This window comes from Typopeltis vanoorti, chromosome 1 (assembly GCF_054136105.1).
Source record: "Typopeltis vanoorti isolate ZY-2024b chromosome 1, IOZ_Tvanoo_1.0, whole genome shotgun sequence".
Classification (NCBI taxonomy): domain Eukaryota; kingdom Metazoa; phylum Arthropoda; class Arachnida; order Uropygi; family Thelyphonidae; genus Typopeltis; species Typopeltis vanoorti.
The window spans coordinates 188,660,794-188,688,782 of NC_143549.1; the positions used below are offsets into that span (position 1 = coordinate 188,660,794).

A 27,989-nucleotide genomic window follows, 5' to 3' on the forward strand; every position below is an offset into this window, starting at 1 on the left:
TGCCATGCTAACCTTGCATTTGAAAATAGTTCAGACTTGATCGTTGCTCACTACTCAGGAAGGAATAGCTAAATCTGAAGCCACTTATTATAATGCACAACCAGATTTCTGAAAGAAGCTGTCTTAAAGAATCAAGTAACTGAACTGCTTTTAATATTTTCAAAATTTCCAGTGTTGAATGTGGTGGGAAATGTTGAATGTGTTGAATGCCAAGTTAGCAATATTGAAAGTTTATTTTTCACTTGGTTAGACTATAATAAATTTAGTTTAATCCTTTATCCAAGTGTGAGCAAACAAAGTTTGCCCCTGAAAATATCTTCAGGACTGGGGTAAGGTAGTACAACACCGGGCAACTCGTAGCAAAGGTGGACCAAGCTAACATCACTCCTATCTCAGTATCTCCCATAATGCAAAACACATCTCCTTGCAGATATGTATAATGGTATGCATTAAGGGAAGGGCCACTACCCAGACTAGTTTCGACCTTTATTGAGGTCTCTTCAGTGGGAGCCAGGCCCAGAAGTGGAGATACCAGGCAGAATCAATGGCAAGGTCATCTTTACCTATAGGAGTTGCCAAAAGGTGTGCCACCTTTTTATTAAATTACTCTGGATTTAGAGAAAGATGTTGAAAGTTTATTTTTCACTTGGTTAGAGTATAATAAATTTAGTTTAATCCTTTATCCAAGTGTGAGCAAACAAAGTTTTCACCTGAAAATATCTTCAGGACTGAATATGGTGTTGTAACTACCTTACTGGGGATAAAGTAGTACAACACCAGGCAACTCATAGCAAAGGTGGACCAAGCTAACAACACTCCTATCCCAGTATCTCCCATAATGCAAAACACATCTCCTTGCTCCTATAGGTAAATCTCACATAACTCTCCTCTCACAATTCCTATAGGTAAAGATGACCTCGCTATTGCTTCTGCCTGGTATCTCCACCTCTGGGCCTGGCTCCCACTGAAGAGACCTCAATAAATGTCGAAACTAGTCTGGGTAGTGGCCAATCCCTTAATGCATAACATTATACATATCCTCAAGGAGATGTGTTTTGCATTATGGGAGATACTGGGATAGGAGTGTTAGTTTGGTCCACCTTTGCTACGAGTGCCTGGTGTTGTACTACCTTACTGGGGTAAGGTAGTACAACACCATATTCAGTCCTGAAGATATTTTCAGGCACAAACTTTGTTTGCTCACACTTGGATAAAGGATTAAACTAAATTTATTATAGTCTAACCAAGTGAAAAATAAACTTTCAACATCTTTCTCTAAATCCAGAGTAATTTAATTAAAAACAAAGGTGGCGCACCTTTTGGCAACTCCTATAGGTAAAGATGATTTCGCTATTGCTTCTGCCTGGTATCTCCACCTCTGGGTCTGGCTCCCACTGAGGAGACCTCAATAAAGGTCGAAACTAGTCTGGGTAGTAGCCAATCCCTTAATGCATAACATTATACATATCCGCAAGGAGATGTGTTTTGCATTATGGGAGATACTGGGATAGGAGTGTTGTTAGCTTGGTCCACCTTTACTACGAGTTTCCTGGTGTTGTACTACCTTACCCCAGTTAGGTAGTACAACACCATATTCAGTCCTGAAGATATTTTCAGGTGCAAACTTTGTTTGCTCACACTTGGATAAAGGATTAAATTAAATTTATTAAAGTTAGCAATATGTTTGGTACATTTTCTAGACCTTACTTCTTTGCTAGACTATTTTTTCTTAGAGTAATGAATTATTTATATGTTGTTCCCCATTTTTATTAGTAATTCATAAATTTTCCAGAGTATATTTTCTCAAGAAAAGTTTCATGGTGAATTCACGGATTATCCAGGTCCTCTTATCAGGTGAGTTATTCACTAATCACATTTTTACATGATTTAATCAAATAATGTCATTAATAACAGTCATTTGCATTTATGCAAGTATAAGCACTACAACTCTTCACATGTATGGTTTTTTGAGATAATATGAAATATGTGATCATTTGACATTTACATTTTTCACGTGTCTGTTTGGCAATCAAAGTTATTATCTTATATTAAAGGTCATGTAATAATTCATAAAAATTGTGGAAACAACTACTGTGTTTAGAGTAAAACTTCAGTTTAATATAAACCAAAATAATCACGACGTTTTGACCTTCACTCTAAGGTCATCATTTGGGGTATACACATGTATACAAAGAAACAAGCTGCACTACATTCTACATTGTATGCTAAAGTTACATTGATTTGGTCAACTGTTAAAACTATTAGCCTGACCTTTGGTGTAAAAAAAAAAAACTTACTAAATCAACGCTAGAGTCCTGTTATTACTATCTATTTGGTCACAAAAATAAATTAAGCTAGAGAGCAAAGTGCTTACACAAAGTTACTCGCATAAAAAAAAAAACTGTTATCATCTATTTGGTTACAAATCATTAAGAGATATATTAAGCTGCAGAGCAACATGCTCTCACATAATTTACTCATATAAATTAGAACAAAACAGTATAGATGGTGGCCATTAAAAGCCGAAATAATTGCTTAGTCCTAAAGTTGCTTTAGTTCTAAAGCTTTTTAAATTTTCGTTCATACTAGGTTTTTGTATGATGCAAAGAACAGGTACTTTTCCAATCAATTTGGTGTAGGGTGTTAAGAGTGTGATCTGAGAGTTGTTTAATTTAATGTGTCATTTGTGTTCTTTTTTATGGATAGGAATTATACATCCTGTTTCACCAATATTAGTTAAGTTACAGGTGCAATAGATGCAATAAACTCCAGGGTGAGCCAGTGGGGGAGAGGATCCTTAGAGGAGTTGAATATGTTTTTTAATTTTATAAGTGGTTTAAAAGTAGCATTAAGATTATAATGGTGTAGAATTCTATTTATTTTTCTTATAACCTTTTAATATATGGGATAGCTATGGTTTTTGCTGTAATCTATATTATATGTATTTTTTGATGAAGTTTTATGAACTTTGATAGAATTTTCGCTATTGCCATTATTTTATAAATGTATTGCTAATAATTTATTTATAATATTTATATTATAAATAAATTATTAGCTTCATGCTGTTTCAGGATACAAGAGTATACAGAGGATTTGAAATTGGAAGTGATTATTATTTAGTGCTAAGCAGAATAAAAATGGATATCACATTGTAAAGAACAATGTGTAAGAAACTTTTCAAAAGAATTAAAGTTGAGCAGTTTTTACAGATAGACTGCAGACTCAACTATACCAACATTATTGAAAACAAAATGAAACAGATTGAAAACAAGAACCAAACCTTGGAATTTCAGTGGCAAACTCTGAAAAAAAAAAAAAGCTTTGATCGATTCAGCTAGAGCAGTATATGGTGAACTTGTCAAGAATAGAAAAATAAGAATGCCATGGTGCACACATGAAGTTAAAGAAGCAATCCAGGAAATGAAGAAAACATACCATAAGCAAAAAAATGTTGACATGCTAAAATAATACAAAGAAAAATGTGAGCTAAGCTATGTGTAAAAGTAGCTGAACAAAAGTTAAGAAAGACTTTAGTAAGAGTATGGAAAATAGAAAAATAAATATCAGGAAATTGGCAAAATGTTCTGGAGGCTGTTGAAGAAACTTAGAAATGGAGGAAAGAGTACTGTAAAAGGAATCAAAGATGATAAAGGTAATATGAAAAACTGAAGATAAGGAGATATATCCTAGATTGTCTGGAGTAATTATTTTGCAAGTCTGTTAAGTGAAACAAGCGGTGACAGAAACATACTAGAACATTTTTAAGAAAAATGCAAAGAGCAGTATATATCAATACAAAAGCCGTGAAAAACTTGAAATGTGGAAAGGCAGCTAGACTACACTGCATAATTCAGAGGACCTGGTCAGAAGGTCAAATTCCTGATGATTGGAGTGGAGCTCTCATAGTATCCATCTATAAAAAAAAAAAAAAAAAAAAGGAATAAAGCTGAATGTGAGAATTATGGATGAATTTCTCTACTAAGTGTTCCAGGTAAGATTTATGAGAACATACTTGAAAAGAGGTTGAGAAAAATTGTGGAAGAGAAACTGGGAGAAGAACAAGCTGGGTTTGGGACAAATAGAAATGGAATCATGGGAATATGAGAAGGATCTCTACTTAAGTTTTGTAGATCTGGAAAGGTATATGACAAGGTGCTCAGAGAAAAGTTTTTCAAAACATTGTAATTATGAGGTAAATGGAACATACAGAGCAAAATATAGTCTATATTTAAGTTGTTATTCAGAAGTTAGAATTGAAGGAAATACAGGAAGGTGGTTTGATATAAAATCAGCAATAAACACTCTTATTCATCATCTGCGTGGATCACATAATGATAGAAAGTGGCATTAGGCTTGATATTAGAATTGGACATGTCAGACTTAGCTCTCTGCTTTATATAGATGATGTTGTACTCTCCTAAACGCGTCTAGCATAAGTCTCTAGGATTCTCTGACTAAATTGAAATAACAGTTGTAACACATTTGTCATGAAAATGAGCAATCAAAAAACTGAAATATGAAAATAGTTAAGAAACATAGAAACTTCAGCTGCATTCTAAATGGAGAGCCTATAGAAGTAAAATATTTCAGCTATTTAGGCACAGTTTTATTGAAGGTGACAAGTTATATCTGGTAATAGACAACAGAATAAGCAAAGCTGGTATGGTAGGTAGCCAGCTGAATAAATTTATATGGAATAAGAGAGAAATTAGCCAAAACACCAAACCTGCAGTATACAAGGACATTGTTCAAACCAGTTTTAAGTTATGGATCTGAGAGTTGGGTTGGAAATAAAGCACTTGACCAGACTAGAGATCTCTGATATGAGGGTTCTGAGAAAAATTAGTAGAGTGTACCAATGGCATTAAGGGCAGAATCGTATTAAAAATGAAGATATTAGAAAGGAACTTGACATTATTAGCATTCAAGAATGCTAATAATGTCAGCAGAGCTAATCTCATGTGGTATGGCCACTTAAATAGAATGGATGGTGAAAAATTAGCAAAACAGAATTAACAAAATCTACCATCTGGGTAGATTGATTCAGTCAGAAGTGCCTTAGAAGCACAAAATGTTAGATATGACAATATTGGAGTGCTCACAAGTAATGGACTAATTTGGAGGAAAATTGTTGATGAGAGATTACAATCTCTCATCAACAATTAGACAGTATTAGACATCAACAATATGACAGCACTAAGTGATTAAGCACTACTTAATCACGTAGTGCTGTCATAGTAACCTGAACGTCCCTTGAGGGTACATATCAGGAAATTGATGTTAATGAAGATTATTGAGAGAAAATTTTTTAATTATATTAAATTATGCTTAAAGCATTACTGATAGCATTCATTTTTATCCATTTCATCTCTTCTTCTTCTTCCTTCACATATTAGGCCTAGCCAAGCCATACCCATCCTGAGGATAAGGTGGCTAGCCCTATACCTCCTGGTGTGTCCTATGTCTTTGTAGATGCGTATGTTCATGGGACTGGTTTGCCTGCTTTGCAGGAGGAAAAATCCCAGATAAACTGGGGAGAAAAACTCTGCAGTCCATACCCAAGACCGGCTAACTTGGCTATGACTGAGAAAGATCCTTAAACTCCTCACGTTGGTGACAGGAATCGAATCCAAGACACTCCTTTCCCAGGCATATGGTTGCAAAGTGCATAACCACTCGGTTAACCGCGCAGATTCCATTCCATTTCATTTCATCTCATCTTACTGTTGTTTATATTTGTACATTACAGTATCCAAACTACTTAAAAATTATTTAGCAAAATGCTTTATACTCAAATCAGCACTCTTCCTTTTGTTGTGAATTGAAAAATCTTCATTTTTCATGTTTGCATAGGAGTATAAATAATATATTCCCCCCCCCCCCCCTTTTTTTTTTTTTTTTTTAAATAATGGATATTCAGATTCTGGTTATCTATGTGGCAATCAATAAAACTGACTTATCTGTGAACATTTAAAGATCACCTGATAACAAAGTAAAATATCTAGTTTAATATATGAAAGTATACTGTTAGTCATTATGGTAAGGCTAGAAATATTAAACCAAAACCTAAATGTTTAGATTATGTGGTTTGTGTATCTATCTTGGACCTACAGGTATCTGTTTACTTAGAGGTCCTGGACAATGTACAAAACCTGATAGATTTTGTAGAATTCCGAGCATTTTAATAGAGAGAGATAGGACATTATACATTTAAATTTTCAATCTAATTTCAGGGGTAAAACACACAAAAATGATGTGATTCAGTTTTGTCTGCATAAAAAGGAAGAATTAAAGGAAAGACCTGATATTGGTGATAGAGATTCTTACATACTACTTTGGGAACTCATGATACTTCTGCTGAGACAGAATGGAGTAAGTAGTTAAGATATATTTTGCTATGCTAATTTAAAAATATAGAATAAATAAAATTACTAATTCAATGGTTTATTCCATCCTATTGTGCTTCTTCAGGAATGCAAATAGACAAAGTGCTAATACATGGAATAAAAGAGCAAAATACATATTACAAAGATATGGAATTTTTTTTCCTCTTTTTTAACAATAAAATATACATAAGATCTTATTCTTTATCCAAGTCTAAGCATACAAAGTTTATGCATAAAGTATCTTCACAACTAGTCTGCTTATGTATATAGGCTGTTTACTTCTCGTCAGTTGCCTTGGTATCCTACCTTGCAAAAATGTTATCGGAATGGTCACTATATAAACCTACACTTGTGTGCTTTTCTTTCTTTCTTTCTTTGTCTTTGACATTGTGTCATACTGAAATGAAATCATATCATCTCATTTCTCTTGTGTTGTTATATCAGTCACTTGATTCATATGAACTTCTTCTACTCTTTTTTGTCTTGAGCTCTTCTGGTTCACTTAAAAGTGAACCAGAAGAGTGAACTTAGATGAGATGGAAATCTTTAGATTTCCATCTCATCTAAGTCTTTTTGGAATGTTAAAATAAATTAAAGATACCAAGAAATTATATACTGGAATACCTAGATTATTGCAGTTTCAATTATCGCAATTCTCGATTTATCGCGGTTTATAATTTAATACCAAAATTCCAATGATTGCGCTCCAAATTTGAATTATCGCTGCCGCGAGATGTGCACTACATATGCAACCAGTTCGAGTTGCCAGTCTCCAGGTATCACTCTCTTGTAGAGCTTCGTTTTTATCCGAAGGCGCCTGCTCACCAGTAAATGTCCGCCTTTGCCTGAAGTACACGTGGATATTTATTTCTCTTCTTATTTATCCTTACAATGAATGCTGAAAGAAACAAGGATGATATCAAGTCTACAGCTATAAAGAAGAAACGTAGAGTGATCAGCTTAGAAGATAAGTTGCATATGATAAATAAGTATGAAGCAGGCATAACCAAAGCCCAAAATTGCAAGAGAGTACGGTCTAAATGAATCAACTGTTCGCCATATTTTAGACCACGCAAACTATAAGCAACTAGGACAAAGTGCATCGACCTTGTCTGGGTCCCATACTACGAGAAACAGAAGCCATCTTATGATTGAAATGGAAATGCTATTGTCAGTGTGGATAGAAGATTGTAACCAAAAGAGATTTTTTTTAGTCAAATTCTTATAAAAACAAAAGCATTGAATTTATTTGAAACTTTAAAAAGAAAACAATTAGAAAGCGAAAATGATTCGGCGTCAGTAGTGGAAGCAACTTTCTCTGCAAGTTCAGGGGTGGTTTGATGGTTCAAAAAGCGATCAAGCATTCGTAGTGTTCATGTACAAGGTGAAATTGCAAGTGCTGATGAAAAAGCAGCAGCTAGTTTTCCTGGTGAATTGCAACAGATCATTGAAGGAAATTTTACCGATGATCAGATATTTAATGCTGACGAAACAGGCTTATTATGGAAAAAAATGCTCACTAAAACATTTTTAGCAAAAACTGAAAAGTCACAGCCTGGCTACAAGGTTTCAAAGGAGCGTGTAACACTTTTACTATGTGGCAATGCTTCTGGAGATTACAAGATGAAACCTCTCTTTATTTATCATGCTGAACGAACGAGGATGGGCTGGCAATTTGGGATTTAGCCGACCAAATTGTATTCTTATTGGCTTAAACCAATATAGAAAATGATGGTACAACATGACAAAATTTCATGCTGGCTGGGGCATTGCCCTGTTAAACAAGGGCCCCCATTGTTTTTGCCAGGGAACCAGGGTGAACATCGAAAAGTCAGCTATTGGAACAAATCTGAAAGCACACCCCCAACTCATCATCACCAGAGTTAAAGATCGGTACTATCAACATAAGAAGCCTGAATGGCAAAGAAATGGAGCGAGCTGAGGAATTAGGTAAGTACCAGAACAACATAATAGGGATGATTGAAACAAAAAAGACAAAAACTGGTGAGATCTTTCTGAGCAATAAATGCAAAATGTTATATTCAGGCAATGACAACCAAGGAAAAGGAGTAGCCACTGTATTCAACAATAAATACGAGTCTAATCTTCTTGAATGACAGGCAGTCCCAAGTAGAGTGATGTGGGCAAATATCAGAATGGGGAACTGGACAATGAGACTGATTTGTGCCTATATTCCCATAGAAGGTTCTACTAAGGTAGAAGTGGAGGAATTTGAGGATTTAGAGAAAGCAGCTGACACAATGAAAAAGGAAAAGTTGATCCTTGTTGGGGATCTAAATAGCAGAGTAGGAAATGATTGTCAGACATACAAAAACATTTTGGGAAAATTTGGAGAAGAGAGCAAAGCTAATAATAATGGCAAATATCTGTTGGATTTCTGCTCAGGACATGGACTGGTTATTACTAACACCAGGTTCCAACATAAAAATGTGTACAAATTCACATGGAGAGAAGAGGCTAGGAATAAGAAAAGTCTCATTGACTATGTTATTGTTGATAGTGATGTTTTCTCCCTGGTGCAGGACACCAGAGTGTACAGAGGATTTGAAATTGGAAGCAATCACTATTTAGTCTTGAGCAGGATAAAATTGAATTTCATATTGAAAAGAATAACGTGTAAGACAGTTTTAAAGCAAATAAAAGTTAAGCAGCTCTCAGATGTGAACTGTAGACTAAAATACACAAAGATTATTGAAGAAAAAATGAAAGAGTTTGAGAACAGGAACCAAACCTTGGAGATTTGGTGAAAAAACCCTGATTCATTCAGCCAGAGAGGTATGTGGTGAGGTTATCTGCAAGAATGGAAAAATCAGAACCCCATGGTGGACACAGGAAGTTAAAGAGGCAGTGAAGGAAAAGAAGAAAGCATATCAAAAGTTCCTGGCAAATAAGTCAGCTTTTGCTCTTAGAGAATACAGAGACAAATGTAAGAAAGGGAAACACTGTGTAAAAATAGCTAAACAAAAGTCATGGGGGGACTTTGGCAAAAACATTGAAAATAAATATCAAGAAGGTGTAAGATATTTTGGAGGTTGTTGAAGAAGCTTAGAAATGGAGGAAAGAGTGCTGTAAAAGGAGTTAGAGATGATAAAGGTGACATGAAAACAGGAGAAAAAGATATCCTTGAAGTATGGAGTAATTATTTCGAAAAATTGCTAAATGAAACAAGCAGTGAGAGCACAGTGGTAAAAAAACACTCAACAGGCATACAATCAGGTATACATATCCATACTTGAAGTAGAAAAAGCCATCAAAGGCTTGAAATGTGGAAAGGCAGCAGGAGTAGATGAAATTCGAGTAGAAATGCTGAAGTATGGTGATATAAAAGTCCTACAGTGGCTGCACTGCATAGTTCAGAAAGCCTCAACAGAGAGACAAATTCCTGATGATTGGAGTAGAGCTCTAATAGTACCCATATATAAAAAGAGAAATAAGGCTGAATGTGGGAATTACAGAGGTGTTTCCCTACTGAGTGTTCCTGGCAAGATCTATGCCAGTATACTTGATTAACGACTGAGAAGAATTTTGGAAGAGGGGCTTGGTGTAGAACAAGCTGGATGCAGGCCAAATAGAGGCTGTCAGGATCAGATCAATATAACAAAGATCAGTATTTAAGTTTTGACGATCTGGAAAAGGCATATGACAAGGTGCGAAGAGAGAAGCTATTCAATACATTACAGTTATATGGTGTGAATGGGGCATTATATCAAGCAATACTTCGTCTTTATTTGAGTTGTAAGTCAGCAGTTAGAATTGAAGGAAGTACAGGAAGATGGTTTAATGTTAAATCTGGTGTGAGACAAGGATGTACATTATTCCCTCTGTTATTCATTATCTATATGGATTATATTATGAAGGAAAGTGGTATTAAACATGATATCAGAATTGGAGATGTTAATGTCAGCTCTTTGCTTTATGCGGATGATGTTATACTTCTAAATAAATTCGCTACAAGTTTGCAAGATTCCCTGACTAAATTGAATAACTGTTGTAACAGATATGGTATGAAGGTGAGCATTAAAAAGACAAAGACTATGAAAATAGGTAGAATTGTTGAAAATGTCAACCGTGTTGTGAATGGGGAACCTGTGCAACAAGTAAAACATTTCAGCAAGATAGGCACGGTTTTTTACTGATGATGGTAAATTAAATATGGAAATAGACAGCAGAATGAACAAAGCTGGTATGGTGGGAAGTTAATTGAATAAATTCATATGGAATAAGAGAGAAATTAGTCAGAACACTAAATTAGCTGTATACAAGACAGTGTTCAAACCAGTTTTAACTTATGGATCTGAGAGCTGGGTTAGAAGTAAAACACTTGACCAAAGACTAGAGACTTCAGATATGAGATTTTTGAGAAAGATTAGAGGCGTGAACAGATGGCATCAATGGCAGTACCATATTGAAAATGGGAATATTAGGAAAGAACTTGACATTGTCGGCATCCAGGAATGCATTAGCAGAGCTAATCTCAGGTGGTATGGTCACTTAAACAGAATGGGCGAGGAAAGATTAGCAAAACGAGTGGTCTCTGCCAGGTTGGCAGGAAAATGACCCAGAGGAAGACCAAGATATAGGTGAATTGATACGGTACAAAGTGCCTTAGACGATAGAAATCTAAGATCTGATAATGTTGGAGTCTTGATAAGTAACAGACTGATTTGGAGGAAAATTGTAGATAGGAAGTTAGTAATGATGTAAATTTTTCATGTAGTACTATCATATCCTGTATGGATGATATGATACATGATTACATGAAATGTAATCCATGAAATGTAATGTAATCCATATAGACATGTCAGGAATTTGATGATGATGATGTTCCGGAACTGCTTCAGTCACATGATAAGGAGCTGGATGATGAAGACATAATTAACCTCGAGAGAGAACGTGCTTACCATGCTTAAATCGATGATAATGACGAACAAATTGACGTGCCACTTAAGGAATTTACCCTCAAAGAAATGGACGAAATGTTTAGAATTGCTGAAAATTTTAAAGAAAAAAATCTTGAACGGTGATCCTAATCTCATGCGATCAATGACAGTTCGTCAGGAAATTGAAAATTCCATCCTTTGCTACCGAGTTTTATACGAAGAAAAAAGAAAGAAAAAAATTTCACCCAACAATTCTACACCAATTTTTATCCAAGAAAGAATAATTGTATGTACTCTTTATATATAAATAAAGATTAAAGAATAATCTTGTTTTTTTAAATGAACCTTCATTTTTTACTTAATACGTTTAACACATTTCTTTTTTACTTCATATATAAAATTTAATTAATAGATTTGAAGAATCCTTTGCAATGATCACCCATTTTACCCCATTATTTATCCCGATTATTGTGGTATTTTTCATGGCAATAATAACCGTGATAATCAAAGTATTCCTGTACTTAGTTTAATCCTTTATCCAAGTGTAAGCAAAACAAAGTTTGCGCTTGAAATATAATCAGGACCGGGGCAACTCGCAACTCATATAGAGAAGCTAATGAGTTCGTATCTCTTGCCTTAGTATCTCATAATGCAAAGCACATATTCTTATGGGCAATTATAATGGCATGCATTATGGGAAGGTCATTACCCAGACCTGTTTCGACCTTTATTGAGGTCTCGTCAGTGGGAGCCAGACCCAAAGGTGATACTAAGGTTGAAGTATTGCCGAAGTTATATTTTCTTACTTCAACTTTAGTATCACCTCTGGATCTGGCTCTCACTGACGAGACCTCAATAAAGGTTGAAACCCGTCTGGGTAGTGACCCTTCCCATAATGCATGGCATTGTACATACCCGTAAAGATATGTGTTTTGCATTATGAGTTGCCCCAGTCCTGATTATATTTCTAGTGCAAACTTTGTTTTGCTTACAAGCAAAAATCTTTTACCTAACTAGTAAAGTGTAGTTTTTCTTTTTCACCCACATTTTCCTTTTCTGTGAGGAGAAAAGGTACCTGTCTCCCTAAACCTTCTTAAAATCTCATTAACAGTACTCCAACCAATATACACTCATTGGCAATTTGTCTTTTTTTTGTCATGGATGTGTGCTGAGAAAGAGTACATAGTTTTGAATGCTTTCTTGGAGATGTATCCATTTTATAGCTACACAAAATGAAAAAAACAATACGAATGTCAACTTGTTTACACTATTAAAGATGCGCAATGCTATTAATGAACATCATAGAGACAGTCAAAACACACAGCACTCAACCAAAATAGTGAACTAAAACTAAAACCAAAATTATTGTGAACTGAAACAAAAAAACCAAACTAAAACCAAAAACTTTACAAAAATTTGACTTGCTCAGATTAATTTGCTCATATTGTGTGTGTGTGTATGTAATTGATCTTTTATTTCCTCTTGTACAGCTTCTGTGAGTGCACATACATTAATAACTAGTTACATTGAACTATTTTACTTACAATCATTGCTGGCTTATTCTTTCATTAAGACCTTCATATTCAATCACAGATGACCATAATTTTTCCTGATAATAATTGAGTTGTTTCTACAATAAATAAGTAAAAGCTTGTCTTTCTTCAGAGTACTCCCCTCCCATCTCCATCTGGTCACTTGTATTGCTACTATATCCATTTCATGTCTATTTAGTTCATGGGCAAGTTCTTAAAATGCTTTGGCTCCATACAAACATCTCACTTTTCATGATCCTATTCAGAATCCATTATTCCATAGCTTTGGTCATTTGAACCAAATGTCATTTGGTTCAAATGACTTTGGTCATTTGAAATCTCTCTAAGGATTCCATATCAGATATGGTCCCTATCATCCTGAATTTCCATTATCATAGAATGGTATGTCACTGTTTTGACCAATTCTAGTGTCATAAATATGCAAGGTATAGAACCCCTATGATACCACTCTAGTCACCATAGCCTTGGTGGCTCCATATGTTACTCTTAAATATCCATCATTCAGCCTTTCTCCTGTATGCAGAGAAGCCTATTTTTACACACCAGTCACTTTGACTTCATATAACAGAATCCACTGTGGAATCTTCTCAGATGTCTTGGAAAAATCTTGAAGTATTGTGTATATCCACTCCCCTTATTCACTGTTGCAGTCACTCTGTTAAAATTTATTAAAAAATAAGAATTGTTAAAACTGCCTTTAACAAGGCATGCTATCCTCTATGTAGGATCAAGATGCTATCTGTCCATCTCCAGATCATCATCATCATCAAATTCCTGACATGTACCCTCAAGGGGTGTACAGGATATGATAGTACTACATGAAAAATGTACGTTATTACTAACTTCCTATCTTCCATCTCTAGATGCAGATATTAATCAGTTTCTCAAATATATTAATGACCATTCTAGAGATACTGACTGGTCTTTAATCCCCTCTTTCCATTCACTAGAAATGACATTCATGTTTAGACTTAAGTTGAATATTTGAGTCTCATGCACATTCCTTAACACTTTTGCCAGTATCCTATCGCATCTTGCTGTTTGTGTTCAAATCACTCTTGTGTTTTAATACCTATAACTTATCATTCCATGCCATTATCATTTTTTGAGATTTAAGGACTTATTGAGGAAGGTCATACATTTCCCACGCCAGGTATCATACCTTCTCTTAAACTAGTTCATGCTACATTTGCTCACCACATCAACAGGCAAACTATTCTACTGACCACTCTATGAGAGAAAAATTTATCTCTCACTTTATATGGAAGATAAGGGGCATGGATAACCCTCCATCTTTGGATAGTGGGCATCTGTTAATTACTCTGCCATTATTAACATAAATCTCCTGTCTTCATCTGTCCTCCAATATTGGCATTAGTGAGAACTGTACTCCACTTCTCATTAATGCCAATTTTTAGTTACTGTTTGTTTTCCAATGATAAAAATTCATGACCTTTATTCTTGCTGCTTTTAGCATTAGTCACCATGCATGATAGTCAACAAACAGGCTTATGCATATTCAAACTGTTTTGATTTGATTTGATCATATAAGCAGCCCGACTTAATTCATTTACCAAAATTGCACATTTTGAGCCAACCCTTGCATACTTTTATTTCTCAGGTTAGTACGTATTCATAAGCTCAAATGTAGCAACCTTGTAAATTTACCTGACTACCCATATTTATTTTCATTGAATGACTGTTTTTCAGACACAAAGACTAATTACATAATCCAGCCTGATCCTGGTTAAAATCAAAAATACCCAGTACATCAACATACTGCACACTATACGTTCTGCACAATCTGTACATTGAAATATTTGCAATCACCTTCTCTCTCTCTCTCTCTCTCTCTCATTGTAGCTTATCAAGGAACAAAATCTTGGTGTCCTTTTTTATTGTCTTCTCTCATACTCTACTTAATCTTTTCAAATATTTCTTTTCTAGCCAATATAATTATCTGGTTCTACCTGCTTTGCATATATTCAGGTTACAAATCTTCGCTCAGAAAACAGGTTTTCATCTAGAATACTTGAATCATAGAATCACTATACATATCCTTTTTCACTCATTTCTTGTTTTTAGTAAAAACACCTCCCTCCCATGAAATTTGTTTCCTTTCTTACCTTTACTGATACTTACTACCATTGGTGTGAAGTGGTAGTGAGTTTCATCACATGGTGTGAGATCACCATCCTGCTTATCGGAGGCCTGAAGTGGCTCGAAAATGTTATGTTTCTCTTCTAGAACAGGGTTTCTGTATTCATTACTATTAGTACCATAGGTGGACTAAAGTTAGATCATGCAAAAACTGTAATCCAGATCTAGAGTAAATGTAATATTTTCAAGCCACTTCAGGTCTAGTGTTAGATTCAGTAATTCACATGAAACATTTATTGTGAAACTCTTGTTGAAGCTGTAAGATTTCTGTTATTCATTCCCACATTATTTCTTATGTCACTGTCTTCCACATCAACTTATGAAATCTTGCTCATATTCACACCTCCAATTCCTCTATTGGTCTAATCATCGCACGTGTCTATCGAATTCTCATGGCATCTTTCCTAATCCCACAAACTACTTAATTTTTCACTTTGCACAAAACTCATATTGAAATGAAAGGACTAACTGCCTTCTTTGTTATGTACTTCTAAATAATTCAAGTGTGTGTGTGTGGCAACAAACAAAAATGCCTTATAATGATCATAACTGTTTTACAAGAAAGTTCAAGGAGGTCTCTTAAATACTTAGGATCCCCACATAATGTAACAAAAATCAAACTAACGCAGACCTGGGATATGACATGTGACCTGCTACAGAACATGACAACAACTAGCATCATTCTAATGCTTATACAGTAATTGATTTTACTTTTTTTGTATATACTAATTGCGAAATTCTGATAACATCTAATATATGTAATTAATCGTTTCTAGTCTTTTTGTATTTAACTTTTGTTAGTACCTCTCATGATTTACGAAACTTGGGTTATATTTGTTTATTTTATTAGACTTGTTATTTATATAAAATTGTGTTCTCAATACCAGAACTTTCTACAAAAGCATTGAGGTTATTCTTATAAAAATATTTAGCATGCAGTACAAGATCTTTTAATAAAGATGTCACTGATTTTAGGCATATCCAATTAAGAGTTTATGCTTATGACTTTCGATATTATGAGCACAGGCTACTACACACTCAGAATCTGAGACTGGAAACTTGCACACAAAATGTTTTTTATGTGCACGTGGGCCAGCAAAGATTAAAAAGAATATTGCTTCCAATCAAGAAGTTTATCTTTGTGTTAATGTTGAATGCATACCTACCCTGATCATTGTGTGAACTGAAAATCATATATTTATTATATAGCAGAATCTCACTTGTTTAGGTCTTCTTTGTTTCAGTAATCCCAATTATGTGGTACTTCTCTAGTTTTTTTTGCCAGTTAATACTTTTCTCTTGATGTTTTTTATATTAGTGCTCATCTTCTATCATCATCATCATCATCATCATCATCAAATTCCTGCCGTGTACCCTCAAGGTGTGTACAGGATATGATAGTACTACATGAAAAAAATTACATCATTATTAATTTCCTATCTACAATTTTCCTCCAAATCAGCCTGTTACTTGTCAACACTCCAACATTATCAGATCTTATATTTCTATCGTCTAAAGCACTTTGTACCGTATCAATCCACCTATATCTTGGTCTTCCTCTGGGTCGTTTTGCTGCCAACCTGGCAGAGAACACTTATTTTGCTAATCTTTCCTTGCCCATTCTGTTTAAGTGACCATACCACCTGAGATTACTCTGCTAACGCATTCCTGGATGCTGACAATGCCAAGTTCTTTCCTAATATCCTCGTTTTTAATATGATACTGCCATTGATATCATCTGTTCATGCCTATAATCTTTCTCAGGACTCTCATATCTGTGGTCTCTAGTCTTTGGTCAAGTGTTTTACTTCTGACCCAGCTCTCAGATCCATAAGTTAAAACTGGTTTGAACACTGTTTTGTATACAGCTAATTTAGTGTTCCGACTAATTTCTCTCTTATTCCATATGAATTTATTCAATTGACTTCCCACCATACCAGCTTTGCTGATTCTGTTGTCTATTTCTATATTTAATTTACCATCTTCACTAAAAATCGTGCCTAAATAGCTGAAATGTTTTACTTGTTCCACAGGTTCTCCATTCACAACACAGTTGACATTTTCAATGATTCTGCCTATTTTCATTGTCTTTGTCTTTTTATTGCTGACCTTCATACCATATCTATTACAATAGTTATTCAATTTAGTCAGGGAATCTTGCAGACTTGTAGCGGATTTATTTAGAAGTATAATATCATCCGCATAAAGCAAAGAGCTGACATAAACATCTCCAATTTTGATACAAGGTTTAATACTACTTTCCTTCATAATGTGATCCATATATAGAAATGAATAGCAGAGGAGATAATGTACATCCTTGTCTCATACCAGATTTAACATTAAACCATCTTCCTGTACTTCCTTCAATTCTAACTGCTGACTTACAACTCAAATAAAGACTAAGTATTGCTTGATATAATGCCCCATTGACACCATATAACTGTAATGTATTGAATAGCTTCTCTCTTGGCACCTTGTCATATGCCTTTTCCAAATCAACAAAACTTAAATACATATCTTTGTTATATTCCCATGCTTTCTCGACTATTTGTCGTAAAGTGAAGATCTGATCCTGACAGCCTCTATTTGGCCTGAATCCAGCTTGTTCTTCACCAAGCTTTTCTTCCACAATCCTTCTCAACCGTTTCTCAAGTATACTTGCATAGATCTTGCCAGGAACACTCAGTAGGGAAATACCTCTGTAATTCTCACATTCAGTTTTATTTCCCTTTTTATATATGGGTACTATGAGAGCTCTACTCCAATCATCGGGAATTCGTCCCTCTGTCCAGGCTTTCTGAACTATGCAGTGCAGCCACTGTAAGACTCTTATACCACCATACTTCAGCATTTCTGGTCAAATATCATCTACTCCTGCTGCCTTTCCACATTTCAAGCCTTTGATGGCTTTTTCTACTTCAAGTATGGATATGTATTCCTGACTGCATGCCTGGTCAATGTTTTTTATCACTGTGCTGTCATCACTGCTTGTTTCATTTAGCAGTTTTTCAAAGTAATTACTCCATACTTCAAGGATATCTTTTTCTCCCGTTTTCATGTCACCTTTATCATCTCTAATTCCTTTTATAGCACTCTTTCCTCCATTCTTAAGCTTCTTTAACAACCTCCAGAATATTTTGCCACCTTCTTGATATTTATTTTCTATATTCTTGCCAAAGTCCTCCCATGACTTTTGTTTAGCTAGTTTTACACAGTGTTTAGCATTCTTGCATTTGTCTCTATATTCTCTAAGAGCACAAGCTGACTTATTTGACAGGAACTTTTGGTATGCTTTCTTCTTTTCCTTCACTGCCTCTTTAACTTCCTGTGTCCACCAGGGAGTTCTGATTTTTTTTATCCTTACAGACAACCTCACCACATGCCTTTCTGGCAGAATCAATCAATGTTTTCTTCAGAGTTTGCCACTGAATCTCTAAGGTTTGATTCCTGTTCTCAAACTCTTTCATTTTTTCTTCAATAATCTTTGTGTATTTTAGCCTACAGCTCACAACTGAGAGCTGTAGGCTCATCTTGTATTCTTTTGTTTTTTGTTCCAGTAGCTGACTTTTCATTGTTCACCTTGGTTCCTTGATGAAAATAGCGAGTTTTGTTTAACTAGGCAACTTCTTAGCTGGCATGAAATTTATGTTCCATCATTTTGTGTTATTTTATGTGTACAGAAAAAATTTTGTTGGTTCCAAATGGTTGCCAGCCAAACTGTGTTTTTTCAGTATCTATGTGGATACCTGCTAATGAGGCACAACTATGTGAAGGTAATGGTTGCACATTAGGTCAGAAGCTGTGGTCAGTTGTCTGTATTTCCTTAAAGCTATCATTTATCCTGTCCCAAATTTCAGTTTCATAATAATACACCATAGACTGTAGTTAATATTTTCACTTAGTAACTTGAATATTTTATATAAGGTTTAGTTCTATATTATATGATTATTGATTCTTAGAACGATTGAATGTTGCACATGAAGATTAAAATTCATGTGCAACATTCCTTTGAAATTCCTGAAATTTTAAAATTTCATTTATCAAGTTAAATTACTTGACAAGAAGCTACATTTCAATTTTATCCTTTACTCAAGCATTAAGCAAGCTTGTTTGCTTATGCTTGGGCAGTTTATTAAAATATTTGGATGAATTACAGAAGGTTTTTTTAACTTGGTCAGAAAGTAAATTATGCTTGACAAGAAATTACATACTTTAGCCAACTTACTTTTGTTTGATCATCCTTGGATGAGCAAGCAAAATAGCTAAATGATTTAATTTCTTCTCAAATATAATTTATTTTCTGACTAAGTGAAAAAAAAAATTGGTACAGTTATCTTTTATCCAGTTTTAATATTAATAGAATTTTAATAATATGGTGATGTATTATTTTTCTGTTTGTATATGGAAAGTATGACTTTGCATTGATTCAGCTTATAGTATCTCACAGGTCTGGCTCCCACTGAAACCTTAAAAACCTTAAAGGTTGAAAGCAGTCTGGATAATAACCTTTCCCATAATGCATGACAACACAAGGCATTAGCCTCTGTATGCAAGTAGCCTAGTCATGAAGATATTTCTCGTGCATATTTTATTTTATTTATGCTTGGGTAATGAATTAAAAAAGAAATGTAATCATAATTTCTTATGTATAATTTACTTTCTGATGAAGCATAAATGCTCTTGCAATTATCTCATTCAGAGTATTTGTTTTTCAACCTCCATCTTTGTTTATATTAACACTTGATAGAAACATCTCATATTTGTCATGGCTAATTTTGATATCAGCCACTGTTCTTCATTATTGGCTTGAACTTAATTAATGGCTCTTCATTCAAAAATTTATACCATAAATTACATGTATTAATGACTCCCTTCATCCCTGTTGCAGTAATCTTACCTTTTTTAATTTCATGTATGTGGGTGGTGGAAAGTTCTGATAAATACCTGGAACAAAAATCATATTAAAGCAACTGATATAACCATAAGGAAGAACATCTCTTAAGCCATTTAACCTCAATGTTTTATCCAATTGTAATAATTTGCTCTTTTTCTTTTAGGATATATAAGAAGACATGTCAATTCCTTCATGGTGATTATCACAACTTTTCAGCACACCCTCGTACTCATCGTATACTTTTTATATAAATAATGAGACATAAGCGAATATTGTATTAAATCTTTTGAATAATTTAATCTTTTGAATATCTGAAATGATTTATAAAATTTGAAGCAGCAAAGACACTAGGTAAAAAAAAAAAAAAAAAAAAACTGAGCATGGATACCATTAAAATTCCAGGCCCTGTCTTATTAGAATATTAGCCATTGTGTCATATCAGATCTTATATTTGTTTATGGTGTTATCAAATAAAATGAAATTTTAGCATAAATAAAATTTATGCAGTTAAAAAAAACGGCTTTTAATATAAGTACTGTTAAATATTTTTGTCTCCCACCCATGAAAGGCTTAGCCATCAGTATAGTACATCAGTACTGTGATCAGACCAATGAATTTTTTTTATCATTATTGTGATTTTTTTGTATTTTTTATTTATTTTTACAAAGTTGGAAACTCTACTCTATAGGCCAAACATGGAACTTTTTTTAAGCCACTTAAGGCCTCTGATAGATGAAGGCCTGAAGTAGCTATAAGTGGGCACTGGCATATACTGAACAATGTCATCTTCCCCTCAAGACAATTGCAAACATCGAAGATGGTTTCTTGTTTCCCTATCATAGTATAAATTAGTCTCAACACAATACATGTCTTGGTATTAAAGAAAAGATTGGATATCATGTAAGTAAAAAAAATCTTCTGTTGGTTATATATTTTATTTTTCTTATTCTTCAATATTCATTTATAAATTATTTTTCTTTTAGTCTGTTGCAGGAAGTGATATCGCCGAACTTCTTTTGAAAGACCATGAAGTGCTCCGTCCTTCAGTTATATCCTCTCGTCTACCGTCTGACACCCCTCAAGTAGAGAATACAATTTCTGAGTTAAGTGACTCTGTAGGACAGGCACCCTCAGCAGACACCCCTTCACCAGATGAAGGAATTGTTGTAGTACAGGATCGCACTTTAATCAATTCACAGGCTTCAACTGTGGATAGAATTACAAGAAAATTCAGAGAATTTTTACTCTTTGGCCATAGAAAGGTAATTTTTTAACTATTTGTTCTTATTATCATAGCAAAGTCATATATTTGAACAGTAAAGTGTACAATTTTGTCATGGATATAGGCATGTTCCAGTTATGTGATATGTGAAGTTCAAATCCTCCAAGTAATATCAAATCACTTTTGCTTGTAGATGCATATAATGGTTTAATAATATTTTTAAGTAGTGATGTAAATAAGGCATTTATGTGCATCAGATGAACAACGCTATTCTGAATAACTTGGCTTAAGGGAACATTCCAACCAGTTTGGTCGTCAATCTACATCATTAAAAGTTTTTGCCAATAAGATTGTCACATTTACTTATACGTGACATAAGTAAATGTGACAATTTTCACATTTCGCTTTTCACTTCACTAGGAGCTCTACTGTTTTTACAAACAAAAACAATGCGAGGTAAGTTTAGTCTGCATGTTCAATACACCATTGTCATCATCAATTTCCTGGTATGTACCCTCAAAGGATGTTCAGGCTACTATGACAACACTGCATGATTAAGTTTACTTTATTATTAATATCCTATCAACAATTTTCCTCCAAATCAATCTATTACTTGTCCGCACTCCAGTATCGTTGTCACATTTTGTTCTATGTCACTTTTGATTGAATCAATCCACTTAGACCTTGGTCTTCCTCTGGGTCCCTTTCCTGCTATCTTGGCATCAAACACCTGTTTTGCTAACCTTTCCTCACCTATTCTATTTAAGTGACCATACCACCTTAGATTAGCCCTGCTCACACATTCTTGAATGCAGACAATGTCAAGTTCCTTTCTAATGGCAGTGTTGTATTAAAAATGAAGACATCTGTTCACACCCCTAATTTTTCTCAGAACTCTCATATCTGTAGTCTCTAGTCTTTGATCAACTGTTTTATTTCTAATCCCATTCTGAAGAGGATAAAGTGCAGAAGATATTCAATCCTTTTTTTTTTCTTGCACTTTTCCCCAAAGATAACGAATGCATGTAAAGAATGTTAATTTTCTGTCAAAGATGATTTCCAAAAAATTTAGTTCTCTGGTGCTACTGGAATAATAGTTGGTCACATTCTTAAATCAGGATCCAGGTGGAGAGTGTGTTTCTGGCAGGAGTGTACAGTTTTTTCCTGCAGAAAACCTGAACTCATGGCAAAAAGTCCATGAGCAGACACAATCAACTGCTTGAAGTTGTCTTTCAATGACCCTTATATTGCAGGAGTCACAGTAACCGAAGTTGTTGACATAACGGTGTCTAGTGAGTTCAGACACCTTTTCCTGTTCAGTAATTGAGTTCACTTTAATAGAGAACAGGGTCACACTTAAGACAGAGCCTTGAGGAACTCCCTCTTCTTGATGATATGGCTGAGATAACATACTTCCCGCTTGGACTTAGAAGACTTGGCTGGATAGAAAGTTCTTAATAAAAACAGGAAGGTGTCTCCCTCAGACCAAAATTAAACAGGTCATTTAATATGTCATATCTCCAGGCTGTGTCATAAGCTTTTTCCATGGCATAGAATACTGAAACCATGTTCTCATTTCAGGAAAGCATCACTTATACATTTCTAAATGGACCAAATGATCCAAGATTAATTGGTGTCTAGAAATCCACACTGTGTTGGAAAGAAGTTAGTTGCTTCCTAAGTAACACAGAAGTCTTGCATTTACCATTTTTCAAAGACCTTACAGCAACAGCTAGTTAGAGCAACTGGACAATAATTATTGGCATGCGCTGGATTCTTGCCTGGTTTTGGAACAGCAATGACTACTGACTTATGACGAGTCCAGAAATTCTTCATCTGTGAATATTCTGTTGTATAGTAAGAGAAGATCCACAGAAGATGATGGGAGGTGTTTTATCATCTCATAATCGATGTCACCAGGGCTTACTGTGCTAAGGTTGAGACAGAAAAGGGGCCCTTTTGAGTTCCTCCTTAACATATGGCTGATTATATGACTATTCCTTGGTACAAAAGCTTAGCCACTGTTTCTCTTATTGCTCTTTCAGTATTAAAGGATATGGAACTGTTGCTAAGATTCTGGCAAAATTTTCTCCCAAAGTGTCTGCAATAACTGGGAACAGCAACAATACATTCATTATGTTTCATGGCAGAAAAACAGTGTGTTCTGTATCTACCTTTCATCTTTTGGATTTATCTCATATAGTTTTTGCACTGGTTGTTTGATTGATATATGATGTAAAGTGGATTTAGGAATGTTTGACTCTGATGTCTCCATAATGTGCTTTGGCCCGAGCACGTTTAAATGCTATTAAGTTAGTTGTGGCAGTGTATCTACGAAGTATACTCCATGCTCTATTTTGGTCTTTTCTGCTTGCCATTCTGTGTTCCACCAAGGCTTTGGATAGAGTGGAAATCAGGATGATATTTTTGGCATTGCTAAATGGCCAATACAGTCTATTACATACTTCATTGATAGCTATTTGACTGAATGCTTCAGTATTAAATTTTTCAAGATGGGAAAATGTATTCCAGTCAGCCTGGTCCATTTTCCACATGGGCATCCATGTAACAGGGCATGATTCCTGTGAACACAGTGATAATAACAGGAAAATGATCACTTTTGTATGTTTTCTTCAACATCCCATGTGAGCAGTGGAGAAATGGCAGGGAAGCAGATCAGAAGAGCAATTGCAAAATTAGAAGTGGGTAGATATATGGAGGGTTTACTCTATTATTAATAAGGAAGAGATAATGGTTGTTGAGCATTCGCTCAATGATGCAACCTTGTCTATTCATGCTGACACTACACCACAGAATGTTATGTCCATTAAAATCCTCTATTAGGAGTATGGGATGAGGTAGTTGCAATAGGAGATTTGTTTTGAAAACAAATTTGAAACAGATCAAGTTCTGTTTCATTTAATTCATTACCCAGTGGTGAATGTATTGAACATGCTGTGATAAGAAACCCCACAGATAAGCAAATCACAACTGCTTCTAGAGCAGTATTAAACTGGACACAATGGAAAGGAGTATGACTGCCCATAAGGATAGCTACTCCACCATGAGCAGAATCATTTCCAGTTCTGTCTTTGCTCCATACAGATGATGAGTAAGAGTGGAGATAATGTGCATTCTTGTCTTACACCTCATTTTACATCAAACCATCTTGCTATATTTCTTTGAATACTAACTGCTAACTGGCAGCTTACATATAGACTATGTATGGCTCTGTACAATGTTCCATTTACCCCATATAATTGCCCCTTATTGTATGCCTTTTCCAGATCTACAAAACTTATACATATTCTTGTTATATTCCCCAGATTTATAAACTATTTCTCTTAAAGTGAAAATCTGATCTTTTCCAAGCTCCTCTTCCATAATTTTTCTCAACATCTTTTCAAGTATTGTCACTAAATTTAATCATTTTACATTTAGTATCTAATGTAACAGGCAACATCATCATTACTTTGAATTTCATCTGCTGTTATTAACAACAAGATAATAAACCATTTATAATTCACAGTGAAGCACCAAAACAGAGAGAGAGATGTAGTGAGCAGTGATGTTGTAAACAAATAGTTCACAAAAACTACATGTGGTTGATTCATGGGAGTGCAGTGTTGCTAAATCATTGTATCTGCATTTGCACGTATGATGGTTTAGCGACTGTATATACTTATACTATATACTATATATACTTCTGTATTTGAGCATTTCTGGTTGTATATCACCTACTCCTACCTTCATGCTTATCTGATTGTCAGATTCCTTTCCTATCTCCTTAATTTCATCCTGTTACTTTCTAACTTCTAACATACCCTATGTTATTCTTATAACTTTAGAGCTAAGGATCTTTATTCCATCCTCCTCTTACCATTTCCTATTATTCTACTATATAACTGGTAGAAAGCTATCAAATGCATCTCCCAATCCATCTGGACAGCATGGGGAGATTAGACCATAAACCTCCATGAATATGAAGAGAAGAATGAAAGGCCATAGTGTCCAAGGCCATAAACGATAAACTAATAAAATTATGATTAAAACTGTTCTTGGCAGGAAACATGAAGAAACAGTTCTAAACAGTTCTGGAAAGGAGTGCTGTCTCAGATAAAGTAAACCTGACCAGGTTTTAAAAATGGATAGGTTTTTAAATAAGAAGAAACAATCAGCAAGAATTCTATACATAGGCTACTTCTTCTAATGTGGATACTCTTATTAGTGATGACAAAGCAAAATAATAAACCTAAGAATGGAAAGACAAAACTGATTAAAAAAAAAAAAAAAAACTAGAAACATCTTAGAAATATTGGAAAAAAAAAAAAAAAGATTTTCAAAAATAGACAAAAAGGAAACTCAAGACCTAATAGAAAAAAGAAGAAACATGAAACAGGATGCACATCGTGTAAGAAACATAGAATATACTAAACTTTGCAAAACAATAAGGAAAGAGATAGGAGGATATAAGGCATTTCAATACAAATATGATAAGAACAGCAATAGAAAATAACAATAGTATAAAGAAAACTTGATAATGCAGGTAATCTTTATATATCACAGGTGGAAAAGATGAATATGGAATACTGATTACAAACAGAACAAACATGTTGGAGATTATAGATAAATTTTATCAAGAATTGTATACAAATAAGGGGAAAGTAATAGAGAACAACAACAATAAAGAAAAGGATGTACAACAAATACACAGTCCAAGATGATGAAGTAAAACATGTAAAATCTCATGATATGTGACTTCATAACTTATGTTTTTTTTTTTTTTTTTTTTAGGAGAATGTTCTCAGAGAAATGTTAATCTTTGAAATAATCTTTTCTGTAATAATATTGTATTGAGCCTTTGTTAAAATAATGTGGCACATGACGTCATCATGTAAGGTTATGTAATGTTAAATTAGTGAGTCTAATTCTAAGATTAGTGAAGAATTCTGAAAATTGCTATAGATGGAAATTTCCAAAGACCTGTGAAGAATGACATTGTCCAAAGGTCAGTATGTGACCATAGTCACCATGCATAAAGAATTCCAGAGACGCACGAAGAATGATATCAGCATGTCTGAAGGTAAATACGTGACCATTTTCGAGAGATGCGTGCATGCACACAACTGAAGTCAGGGCCTATATAAGGCAAGTCGTCTAGAAGGAATTTTGTCTGAGGGTTTCCTAAGCTTTCTCTTACCTGAGTTCCTGTTGCACCAAGTTACTGTCGGAAGTTGAAAGAAAAGTGTTGTTTGTCTTAGGATTCTTTTAGGTCCTCTCTTACCTGAGCCTCTGTCATGCCAAGAATCGCTGTCAGAAATCTAAAGAGAAGTGTCAATGGTTCAGTCTTCTACCTGGGTATGCCATGCAAGAAATATTGTGTCATTCATCTCGGAGGGAAGGAGCTATACATCGCCACCGTGTTAAGGGTCGGTCAATAAGGCATAGTCGACAACCCAGACAAGGAAGAATTTTTAGCAGGAAAACAGGAATGTCATAAAGTGGAAAGAAAGACACCAAGAAGAATTACATGTGAACAAAAGGTTAATGTGAAAGACTGTCTGCTGAACAAGAATTGTAAGTAGTTGTAATACCAAACAAGGATGTATGTCGAGCGTCTGTGTTTATGAGAATAATGTATATTAATGGTGAATTAGGCATAACCAAGGTATGTCTTATATTCAGTTAATGTTATGCTAGATTGAGAATTAGTTTAAAACTAAGTTAGAAAGAACTAAGACCAGCAAGGGAATTGTAATGACGTTGTGTATATGTGTGAATGTAACTCATTCTATACATATTTCTGTTTCACTTAATTAAATGGTTTGTAAACAACATATTGAACTGATTCTGTCAATGCACTATCCTAAAAAATTTGAACCGGCATAAGATAGAAGTTTATATGAATTATCTTTAAGCCACGACTAGTTTAAAGTAAGAATAATATAGGGGGGGGGGGGATATAAATGATATCTGCTTGGTCTTTGATTTAAGATCTTATATTCTCATACTCAATATATATAGTCTAACTGGTGCAGTTGTTAAAACAAATAAATTTGTTACTTTTTAGAGCTTGAGAAATAAGATATAGTAGAAATAGATAAATGGTGGCAGCCGACCATTCCCGAATAAGAAAAGAAATTAAAGACAAAGCAGGGTAGTAGAAGTACGTAATAGATGACAGAACATATATAATATTACAAATGCTGCAGTCTTTATGCAGTATAACACATGCACTTACAAAGATGAAAAATGGGCAGGCATCTGGATTTGATGGAATACTAATAGAAAATTGAAAAATGGAGCAATTATCTTTAATATTTACTTTTATATTTAGTTTTAATATTTGATGTTTAGTGTCAATACTGTGAATGTAGTATTCATACCAGACTTTGAGGTTTCGTGTATTCATTGTAGTATTGATGTTCATCAATACTACAATGATGAATGTAGTAATGATAATAATAATGTAACAATAATAATGTCAAAAATAGTTTTAATATTGCTTATTAATTTCTAGCTCTCGACAACCGATTTTAATTGATAAACTGATTGTTGCATGCACTTTATATTCCGGTTCTTTGATTTGTTTGTTTCTATATGCTGATGTACTGTTATTTTTAGTATGAAATATCTGTACTTTCATTAAAGTTTATTACTGTGGCTATCATGTAATTTTTTGTTTAGGCATGCTATCAGAATCAGGAGATTTCTTGTATCTAGTTTGATTAAGATTCTTCTCTTTCTGGGAGGGGAGCATTCGATATTGCATGTTTGGAATAGTAGGAGGACATCTACCAAGATTTTTGTTGCAAAAATTGGAGATGCAGTAAGAAACCAGGAGATTGGCTTTTCTTTTTGTAGGCAGCATTG

At 34.4% G+C, this 27,989-nt stretch overlaps 1 protein-coding gene across 1 annotated transcript in view; it reads left to right on the forward strand.

Moving 5' to 3' along the window:
- The window catches only part of Sec16 (endoplasmic reticulum export factor secretory 16), a 627,195-nt gene that overhangs the window by 282,610 nt on the left and 316,596 nt on the right, over positions 1-27,989 (forward strand). Inside the window, exons 15-17 of the mRNA XM_090400384.1 lie at positions 1,793-1,854; positions 6,234-6,372; positions 20,878-21,156. Of these exons, the coding sequence (XP_090256510.1) occupies positions 1,793-1,854; positions 6,234-6,372; positions 20,878-21,156 (480 nt within the window). The remainder of the gene's footprint in view (positions 1-1,792; positions 1,855-6,233; positions 6,373-20,877; positions 21,157-27,989) is intronic.